The 11,088-nt window shown below is 46.9% G+C and overlaps 1 protein-coding gene across 1 annotated transcript; it reads right to left on the bottom strand.

The window, feature by feature from the left end:
• Nucleotides 1–286: 286 nt before the first annotated feature.
• Nucleotides 287–8,689, bottom strand: LOC112445824 (SLIT and NTRK-like protein 4). The gene is given in 3 exon segments (XM_059884537.1): nt 287–2,154; nt 2,157–3,677; nt 8,275–8,689. Coding segments are annotated over 2 exon segments (2,511 nt in total). The 5' UTR covers nt 3,628–3,677; nt 8,275–8,689; the 3' UTR covers nt 287–1,114.
• Nucleotides 8,690–11,088: the final 2,399 nt, after the last annotated feature.

Below are 11,088 nucleotides of genomic sequence, written 5' to 3'. Positions count from 1 at the left end.
TGTTTATTTTTGTGTTTTTTTTTTTTGTTTTTAAATGATACCTGATCACAATGTCCAAAATATTTCTGTACACATAAGCTTCAGTTTCAGTTTGGTATATTTTTGCTGTCTAAATGTATACTATTGATAAATTCCCTGTGATCAGGAAAACAAGTCAGGCATATTAAATACAGATTAAGGAGTACATATTTTCCTATTTAGTATACAAAGTACTTCATAAATATGAATTATGTTACAAAAATAGCTTTGGGTGCGCTCACACGGTAAGCACTTTGCTAATTTGGACAACCTTTAAGGATTGTGGGTATTTCACATAACTGAGAACAAACTCTAATATTAGTTGAATTTGAGCCATGTTTAATTCTGATAAACATCACGTATTTCTTCAGATCACCACAAACGCTAGGTAACTCACGTTTATTTATTTTTTTTTCTCTTTTAGGTTTTATGTCTAGACAGGTAATGCTTAAAGTGTTCAAATTTATTTTATAGTTATGTAATGCATGGTATATTTTAAACAAATATTTGCACAATTTAACATTATAAATCCAGCGGTTTCAAGATGCAGGCCATAAAGTTTACCGATTTACAAATACTGTCGAATGTTCTCTCTTGGCATGCTTTTTTTTTTTTTTTTTTACTTTTCAGAGAATCTTTACACAAAGTTGTTACAATGCCACAAATCAAAAGGAGTATTCCAGTTCCACCAACTGAATCTACGTGCAAGATGAAGGACCCAGCTGAGGTACAAACACTGGTACCAGTTTTCTTGAGTTTGTTTTACAGAGCACAAAGAGACGAAGGTTTTGCATTGGGGTACAAAACAGATTTGCCTCTTGAGGTTAAATTCAGTGAATTATGTATATAAAGCATCCCTTTGGCAATAGAGTTTGCAGTATCCCCACAGGACTCCACAGTATAGGTTTTATGTAGTAAAATCTATTAAGGAAATTCTCTTCTACGGGACACATCTTTGCAGCTACAGTTAATGAGACACCCTTGGAAACACCTGTCTCTATGCCTATTGATAATATAGTATTTGGAAGTGAGAAGTCAACAAAAGGCACTTTCATCATTAAATAAATGTCCTCTGTAGGAAGTAAGATTGCATGACCTAGATCTTGTTCAAAGCTGTCTGCTCTTCAAGGACCTGTAGGTAGTCGGGGGAACTCTGGAGTTTTGCCTTCAGTTCAAAGTACTCGCTGCTCTTCCTTTGCTCCACAACAATTTTACTGTGGTTGCCGCCTATCAGTGACTTCTTGGTTTTTTTGTCTTGTTTCTCTGGATAGCGGATCTCGAAGCCACTGACGCCTATGCTATTGTACTCCTTTTTGCTTTCAAGAAAATTCTGAATAAACACATTGGAATCCCTGCTCGGGAATAATTCATCCAGCTCATCGATGGTGCTTAGTCTCTTCCTGGTATCCACGTGCAATACATCTTTTTCCTTGTCAGTGACATTTCTCATCATGACTTTCTGGCCTGGAGGATCAGAAAACATGAACCCAGTTTCAGAGTCTTTCAGGCTGCAGGTGTGGCTCTTGCTCATCTGTTCTATGGTTTGTGGAATGAATGCTTCTGTGCCCAGGCCATCTTTTTTGTTGGTTTTGTGGTCATGTTTTCTCAGCTGCAACTGCATGGAACCGCACTCGGGGTTCCCCAGGCCTTCGTGCTTCACTGTGGGTTTCTTGTTTCGTCTCAGCACAAAAACAAGAAGGCAAAAAGCTACAAACACAGTTAAGATGAGGACCACTAAGATACTTAGGATCAAAATGGACAGAGGCACTGGACCACCAGGAGGACTTCGAATGGGCCCCAGCGGGGTAGTGAAAGTAATGGCGGGTGCAGGGCTCGTGAATGGCGCCGATGGCTTGTTTAAGAGCTTGGGACACAAGATTTCGTTTTTGAGGGACTTCAGTTCGATGTTGGCAAACTGCACAGGTGTCTCGCACTTCAGTTCTTTCATGACAATCCCATCGTTCAGCTTCTCCAGCCACAGCTTTAATGCCACCAAGTCACAAGTGCAGTCCCATGGGTTGCCCTCCAGGTCGATCTGAGTAAGAGCCTGCAGCTGATCCAGGACACCACTGACAGGCAGATACATAAACTTGTTGTTCCTCAGGTTCAGTCTAGCGAGGGGTGCTCCCGAGAAATGTACACGGGCAGGCTCTTTAAGAGATTATTGTTTAAGTACAGCAGCTGCAAGTTTGGCATTGAGTCAAAGGTGCCCGCTAAGATTTCCTTAATTAAGTTGTATTCCAAATATAAATACTGCAGGTTATGAAGGCCTGAAAACATCTCGGGATAGAGTCTCTCGATCTGATTGCCATTGAGATAAAGCCGGCGTAAATTCGTGAGGTTTCGGAATACATCCCCCTTGATTGCGGTAATCTGATTGCTGCCTAAATGGAGTAGATCCAGTCCCTCGAACTCGGTGAAATCGGAGATGTCCACGTCTTTGATGCTGTTGCCATTGACGTGCAACTTCTTGGCATTTGACGGTTTTGGTATCAGCTCTGACATGGACTGGATGTTTTTCTCTTGGCAGTTGACACTCAGTCCCAGATCGGAAGGATGGGTTTTGCAGAAGCAAGGTGCTGGACAAGGTGTAAGAGGAGGCACCCTGGTTTGGTAAGACACGATCTGGCTGAGATTGCGGTTAGAGAGGGCTTTGCCGGCCACGATTCCAGAGATCTTGGACGGATTTGTTGTTTTCGGTGCTTTGGTCACTAACCTGTGTAAAGATGTTTGGGTGGTGTGACCGTTCGGGGTGGTGTAGCCATTTTCCAGCTGAGACGGAGGCAGGATTCGTACGTCAAAATCACTGCCTGTGCCCATGGGGCATAATTCCTGCTTGTTGGTTTCTTTTAAAAGTCTTCCATATAAGTCACTGGGCGTTTCACAGATAGCTTCACCTATGTAAATGTTATATGGCATATTCTCCAGCCAAGCTTTTAAAGGCAATAGATCACAGCTACAGTTCCAAGGGTTATCTTCCAGTTGCAATTCGACCACACGGCCTATGTGTTCCAGAACTCCGATATAGGGGAGCTTCTGGATTCTGTTCCCTCGGATATCCAGATGAGTCAAAGATGCGAATCGGAAAATATTATCAGGAAGAAAGGAAATCAGATTGTCATTAAGAATGAGAACTTTTAGTTTGTGGAGCTTATTGAAGGCTCCCCGTTCAATATACTTGATTAAATTGTAGTCAGCCTGGAGATACTCCAAGTTCTCAATGCCAAGGAAAGTGTCAGCCCGGAGAATCTTTAATTCATTGTTGTTCAAGTGCAACTGCTTTAATGCACTGAGCCCAAGGAAGGCTCCTCCCTCAATGTTCTGCAGTTTATTATTTCCCAGCTGCAGGGACACTGCGTGTGAAAAATTCAAGAATGTGTTTGGGTAGAGGATATTTAAAAAATTGTTTTGGAAATTGAGGTGATAAAAATTGGACCAAGGGGGTTTCAGCTGATTTGGCCTGTAGACTGAAACCTTCTCACAGTTGACATACAGCACATTCTCAACTGACACGCAGGAACACACATTGCAAATTTCCACCGATATGTCAGAATCTGCATTTGTCGAAGAAATCAGGGCTGACAAAATCAGAAAGAGCCAAAGAAACATCTTCTTGCAATCAGCAAACAACTTTATGCTTCTGAATAAAGAGAAATAATCTAAAAAATAAAAAGAAAACATTTTTTTCAATGATTGTTACTTGAAAAAGAATTTGTGCTTAAATCCTACCACAGTGAACACATGGCTATAATCATTCGCTTTGTATTTTTAAGACACCCAAAACTTCAAGTATTCTCACTCAGTCCAACAAGAACCACCAAAAATACCATACATTTTATTTCTGTGCCTGTAGTTGATACAAAGTTTACATGTGCAGAACACACAACAAACAACAGTAAAAAAAAAAAAAAGATTGCTCATCATGGTTTAACCTGAACAATCTGAAAATAGCATTTTTTTTTAAAAAGACTTGGACCACCAAATTCCACCCTTGAACTCAGACCTCAAGCTTGTATTGGTAACTCTAATGACTGACTCCAGAACATCAACTATACCACATAGTGTTAGCACCAGGAAAGGAATTTCTATCTGTAAATGTCTACTCTCAACGCTTCAGCTTGGTAAGAAGCCAGGCAGAGGAGATATTAGGGCCTTGGGTTCCATGAAGGATGGCGATAGGAGTACTGAGTGGCTGCAGAGGGAATGGTCAAAAGATCAAGGTGGAAGAAACCCTGGAAAGATACGTTCCTGAGCTTCAGTCCAGAGGTAAGCACATTGCCATGAATCAGTTCACTCCTGTACACTGCTCTACACTGTGTTTAACACACACACACACACATGACCCTGAGAGGGTTCAGCAAAATAACCAAGTAGGAAATGGCCTAATTTGAGTATCAGGTAAATAAACAGTATCCAGTTTCCTGTCAGTCATCTCCCAAACAGGGGAGGAAAAAAGGCTTTTTTGTCTTTGGGTCCCAGAAAGCAGGAAAGAAAACTGCTTGCCCTGTACTGATTACCTGATGTCCAGACAGCCTCCCCACTCCACCAGAACTGGCTTTCCTGCCTCCCTGACACTCTCCCATTCTTCTGGGTGCCATCTGAACCCAGGGCCGACTGACACTTGGCTCAGATACTGATCTCCTTCACTTGGACCACAGACTGCCACTGCTGAGGAAGAGGGGTTCACACACTACAGTCCCTGGGAGGCTTTATCTGCAGCGCCAGATACATTTAGCACAGCCAATGTCTGCCCTCAAAGTCATCAGTTCCCAAATACCTCGCTCCAAATATTACCACCCCCTGTCCCTGTCTACAAACAAACCAAGAATCACTTAGTCGAGTTTCATGCTTGGCAAATTAACCCGTGGCTGCCAATTCCGTCCACACTGTATGCATGTACAAATATATGTGATGCTTCATGGAAAAGATTAAAAGGAACAGCAAGCACTGTGCATTTTACCAATGCAGTTTTACTCATGTGAGCCTCCTCCATCTCAAATGGGAAGCTGTCCGGAATTTCAATATGGTTACCATCAAATATTAATTAAATAAATCAATTACTCAGGAACACACAAGGAGAAGAATGATACAAAGAGAGAAGTGACACACAAAAACTCCTTTGTTTATTTTGCCCGGGAGGAATCAGCTAGTGGCAAAACCGAACGTGCCTCAAGGTAGACAGTTCCTTAGCCAGTGACCCACGAAGATTTGCATTTTGAGTAGTTTGGTTCAGAATACAGCCAGCACTGCCCAGATGCTCCTTGGCTGCCATATAGATGAGCATTTCCTCAGTTCACGGCGATAGCTTAATTGGCAGTGCAAAAGGAAGTCATAATTTCAAAGTATGACATCATCCAAACTAACTTTCATTGTAAAATCAAAATCTCACATGCTTTCTTGGCCTTCCTACAGATCTGGTTTTCAACAGCTACTCTGTTTCCTTAGAGTCATTTCTTGTTACTACCCCCCACCCGGAACCGCCCCCAACCCCAAAGAAATGCTAAAGCAACCAAACCAAGCCAAAAACCTGAACACCTGAATTCAGTACAAAACAAAAGAACAAGGAGCACGAACAGACCTGAAATTGCATAAGGAGCTGTCCCCCTTGCAATTTCTACTTTAAGTAGCAATGGGGAGTGCGGGGCGGGTGGGGGGGGGGTGGAGAGCGCAAGGACAAGCTAGAAGTTCCCAAACGCAGCTCCAGTGAAACAGAAGCTGCAGGCGGCTGGAGGATCAAGCAAGGGAGAAGGGGAGTAGAGCAGCCAAGGAGAGAAGGGAAGAGGGACCGAAAGGGAAAGAGACCATGGAGAAGTGGAGAGATTAAGAAAAAAAGCTAGGAGAAAGGATCTCCCCCCTCCAAAAAAAGGGGGCGCGCTGAAGGGGCAATGAATGTAAGCGAAAGAAACCTCATATTCACATGGTACCACTAAAACCTGTACATTTTGCAATGGGGGTGGGGGGGAGGCAAAAAGGAAAAAGCAAATCCACAAAGTGTGAGCTGAGTACCAAAAGCCATCTCTCAGGGTTACAAGGGCGGCCCGTATCCTTATTCACCACTCCGTCTCTCGCTCTCGCTCTCCCTGCCCCGCAAGACACCCGGCTCCCACGGCCGGCCAGAACTGCACAAACCTAGCCTTACCACAAATCCGGTATCCACCAGAGCGCCACGCCTGGCGCTCCGCTTTGCGCGGAGGGACCGGGCCTGCAGGGGGCCGACGACCGGGGAGGGTGGGCCGAGGTGGCTCCCCGGGAACTGGCCCGGGAAACCTCCGCCTGCCTGCCTGGGGCGCGCTCGAGGGGGCGGGGGGCTCCGCGGAGAGACGCTGTCCACACCGCCCCCGGTGCGCTACCTCGGGCCGGCAGCGACGCGGCTGGAGGGGCCGCCGGCTATGGCGCGTACCGCAATGTTTTGCCGCATCTCGGTGCCCAGGGCAGGCATGCAGCCCCCTCCCGGGTCCCGGGCCCGAGCGGCGGCCTCGTGGGCCGTGCAGCAGAGGCGGGGACCGCTCGGGATGTCGCGGGGGCCTTCAGCCCCGCTGCGCACACATCTCTCCGCGCGCTCCCGTCCCACCGGGGGCAGCTGCCGGAGTTTCCGTTGGCCTCTAATAGACCCAGGCGTGCGGTGGTTGAGGGGGAAGAGGTGGCCAGCTCGGGCCACGAGGGTGATAGCTACCGGGGCGTCACTGGCCTGCTAGCCCTAGGCACAGTGACCCCGTGGCTCCTTGGCCGACAGCGGCGGCCCAGGCTCCCCCTTGCGCCCCCACCCCTACCCCACCCCCCCCACGCCGGCCAGCCCCAGAATGCTGCTGTCACCAAGCCAGAAATCAGCTCAACATTTGAGCATCTTGCAAACTCGCGCTGCCAGCGCTTGCCCGGCTTTGCAGGGTTTTTGGAGTTACCCACCGGCTTCTCTCGTATTCCCTGTCTTGCGGGATGCCAGAAATCTCCAATTAGCTTGCGGGCCACTGCCCGGAGCCCTAGATCCAGGTCCGCCTAGAGTGCCTGCGAGCGGGTCGGAAAAAAGCCCAGCCCGGCTCAGCGGCCCCGACAGCCCACATCACCGTAGACCAGGACACTTTCCTAGTCGCCCCAGCCTCCCGGGGGCGGAGAGGCGGGGGCAACGATGCTAAGGACACCGGACTCTTTCGGTCCTCGGGGACTTGCGACCGCGCGTTGGGCAGGCAAGCCGGGAGCGCGCGGCAGCGGGGAGGTAGCCACTACGGCCTCTTTGGCCACTCAGCTCGCTCCAAACCAACACGACCCAAACTAAAAATAAGAAGCTACCTGCCCCCCTCCACATGCACGCGCGCGCGCACACACACATAGACACACACTCACACGCGCGCGCGCGCTGCCGAGCCGAGCTGGGGAAAGAGGCAGCGCGTGTCTGTGCAGCCCCAAGCTGGAAATTCACCCACCTCCGGACCCCGGCGGCTCTCGCCGGACCCGCCGCGCCGCGATCCGCGCTGCAGTTTCCGCGATGGTCTCTACGTGATTCGGGCTGGAGCTCCTCGGCGCCCGCTCGCCCGTCAAACACAGCGAGCAACCCTCGCAAGCGAGCAGGCGGGCAGCGGCGCGCACGCGCGCACCCAGACAGACACCGCGCGCGCACCCAGCACCTCGCACACCGGCTGCACCTTCACATACAAGCGCCGAATCCTCGCCCCCGCCCCCCGCCCACCCCCAATCCCCGGGCACTCACGCAGCCCTCCCTTCCGACACTGAAGCACCTCGACCCCCGCACATTCCCGAGGCCTCCCCCAAACCCCCACCCAGACACCCACCCTTGATTCCTCTTCTACCCCCACGCCGGGAAAGACAGCGCACTTTCCTCCCCGCATGCCCCCTTTTTTTCCCTAAAACACCCCCTAGGGAGGAGCGACCCCTATCCTCACGCATAGAGACCCCAGTCGCCTAACGCGGGCGCGCTAGCCTCCATCTCCCCACCACATACACGCACACTCCAGTCCTTTCTCCTCCCCCAGTCCCCTAAGAACCAAGGCACACACGCACGCACACACACATACACAACCGGGGCGTTCCTTTGAGCGAGCCACCAACAATCCCGGCAAAGCCCAAGAAACAGCGGAGAGCCTGGGGGAAGGCAGGGGGTCAAGGGAGGTAGATAGGGGCGTCGAGTCTACGCGGAATTGAATCATTCCAGGATCGAGGTGTGTGTGTGTGGGGCGGTGAGTCAACAACAATGACATTCAAAGGCAACAATCGCACTTGGGCTTTGTATCCCGGGTACGGTACCTTTTGCTAATTGTCACCCTGCAGAACAGAGGGCTCCGGGAATACTTCTTCGGTCGCGGGCGATCCTGGATGGAGCCTTCTCTGGACCTGTTTCCTGGGAGCCAGTAGTGTTCTCACTCCTCCTACCTGTCTGCGCGTAAGGGGCTGGGGGCTTTAAGGCAAAAGTGTGAAGCTTTAGCCCAAAGTGAGACTGTTTGGTGGATTTAGGAGACGCGTTAGTTCTCCGCACCTCAGAACCCTGCGAACCTTCGGTGTGGAACGGGTTACGAGGGGTTGATTAAGGGGTGGGAAGAGGGGATAGGGGAGAGGAAAGAGGTGTGGGACTGAGAGAGATGCCGCACTTGCGACCAAAAGAAGAAGAAGAAGAAGAAGAAGAAGAAAAAAACTGCTTTGGCTACTGAGCATGCCCAGTTCCCAGCTCAAGCCCTATAAGGGAGGCATTGTGTGCAATCCACTTCTCCGGGCTTTGGTGGTGACCGGGAGGGGAATTTGGTTAGGGGAGGGTGGCGGTGAATGGGAGACTTTAGGGAAGGGGAACAAGGTTTGGAGTTTGGGGGCTGCGCGGAAGGGTCTGGTAAGAAAAAAAGGAAAGAGACCTCTGGGATACCTCGGGGAGACAGGAAAGGAGATAAAATGGACTAAGAAAAGTCACTTCAGTAGCCCCGTCACTGGCGTGTCTATACCAGAGAGGCTTTAGGATTGAATCTCAGCTATCCGGAGGTTGCAAACAGAGCGTGAGGACAGGCCAGGCCCCATTTGTTGGTGCTGCCACAGGAGGTTAGGGCTGTCTTGAGGCCGGGCGAACGTGTAAACCAGTTTCATGCAGATTGATAATTCAGTGAATAAGCTTAGAAAGCAAGCACTGGAACTTGTGGGGCGGGGGCGGGAGTAGGGGGAGAGACGGTATTTCAAATACCTGGCTTTCCTAACCAGTAAAGGCTAAAATGGTAGTTTTTCTCCCCTTCCCCCAACCTTGCAGTTTTTGTAGATGCTCCTCGGCTAAGAAAAACAATTCTCTCTCTCTCTCTCTTTACTTTGTGTCGGTGGAAATAAACTGGTTTTAGGTAAATACAGCTAAGTTATAAATGGGAACTATCTCCCCAGGACCTTTCAGGTAATACTGCAGGGGCGATGTCTTCAGGACCCAGGTTCTGCCTAGTCCACTTATTCACATTGCAGTAGCTCCACCCACAAGACGATATAACCAGTACCCAGAAATGCTTTTGCTTAAAAATGAGAAACTCTTTAAAACTAGCAATAGCTTTGAAACCAGAATTTGGCCGTCTGCCTGAACTCCTACAGTTAAACATTTACCATAATTGGTTGATGTTTAAAGGCCTCAAATCTAGACCAAAAAACCCGATGAGCAAAGAATTTATTACATTATTTGTGGATACTCTCCTACCTTCTGTATTATCAGTAAGATCTATTCATATATATTTCAATTTTTCATTTTTGTCATTTCTTGGAGACTTCCTTAGTGATATAGTCATGCAAATGTTTGCTGGACATGGCCTGTATATACAGATGCACATACACTGTTTAAGTGAATATTTAAACAGATATGGATATAAAGGCATATTTCTTTATGACCTTGATAAATGTTGTATCTTTCATGAAGAACCCTTTCTCCACCCCCACTCTCCATTGCCCTTAAACTTTTCATCTTCTTCTCTTTTAAAAACAACCTGGAAGTAGAAATTGAGTGGGCAGCAAAGGTAAAATGTACTATATTCAATAGTAAAATCTATTATGAAATAGCCTGGCTTAAGAAAACAATAAAGGATCCATCCAGAACAATATATGCACTTGTACAGCTCTTCTTAGTAAGGTGAAATTTGTTTCCTCCATAGGTAACAGCTGCAGTACATTGAAAAATCCCTCTACTGTTGTACATTTGAACAAAATAGATCCTGCTAATTAAGAATTCACATTTACGTTATATTGTATAATGCAATTTGAAAGTGGTAATGTATACCAAAACAGGTTGGCATTTATTCTAGATGCAAAGGATTCAGGAAGCTACAGTATATTTTATCAGGATGGGGGAATTGTTTATCCTTTACTATAAATGTTAACAAGATTCAATAGAATGAGCAAAAAATTTTACCTGAAAATATGCACATTCCAAGTCCTGTGATAGCTGAAAGGCCAGATTTGGACAGTAAATATCAGATGACTTAAATGTCTATCTTTATTTAACTTTAGAAACTGTTCTGAGAGTCAACTATATTTGACTGCAATAACTGTGGAATGTTCTTTTTCATATATGTATGGAGACTGAAGTCTGAAAACAAGTACAACTAGAACATCAATAAATTACAGTTAATAATAGTACTAGGAACTTATGGGTGACTAATATCCAGCTTATTAAAATGAATGCTTTAATATAAAATAGTTGGCTGTTTAAAAATGACAAAGGGGATACTCATAAGAATAATATAGAAGTAACAGCTTCCATGCCTTCTGCTTTTTTTTTTTGCTTTTAGAATAGTTAAAACACCCAGTCGTTTAGCCCTGCAGTCTCTTTTCTGTCTCCTAGAACTACATATGATAGACATATAGGACAATGGCAAACTAAAGGGAATTTCTAGCTTCTAGGAAGTAAATATATAAATAAATAAACAAACGTGTTAAGAAAACTCCAGTACTATTTATGGCAATTGGAATGAAAAACAAAATTGATGTTCTTCCCAAAATATATGAATGCAAATATTGTGAGACAGATTTGTAATCGCCTCATAGTTTTCCCAAATGTTGCACCATACTTAATCTTGGCTTTGCAAAGATATAACTGGAACCATAGAACTATGC

The sequence above is a fragment of the Bos taurus genome, unplaced genomic scaffold (genome assembly GCF_002263795.3).
Source record: "Bos taurus isolate L1 Dominette 01449 registration number 42190680 breed Hereford unplaced genomic scaffold, ARS-UCD2.0 Super-Scaffold_1723_ScbfJmS_2085, whole genome shotgun sequence".
Classification (NCBI taxonomy): Eukaryota; Metazoa; Chordata; class Mammalia; order Artiodactyla; family Bovidae; genus Bos; species Bos taurus.
This window is presented reverse-complemented; position numbering and strand designations above follow the sequence as displayed.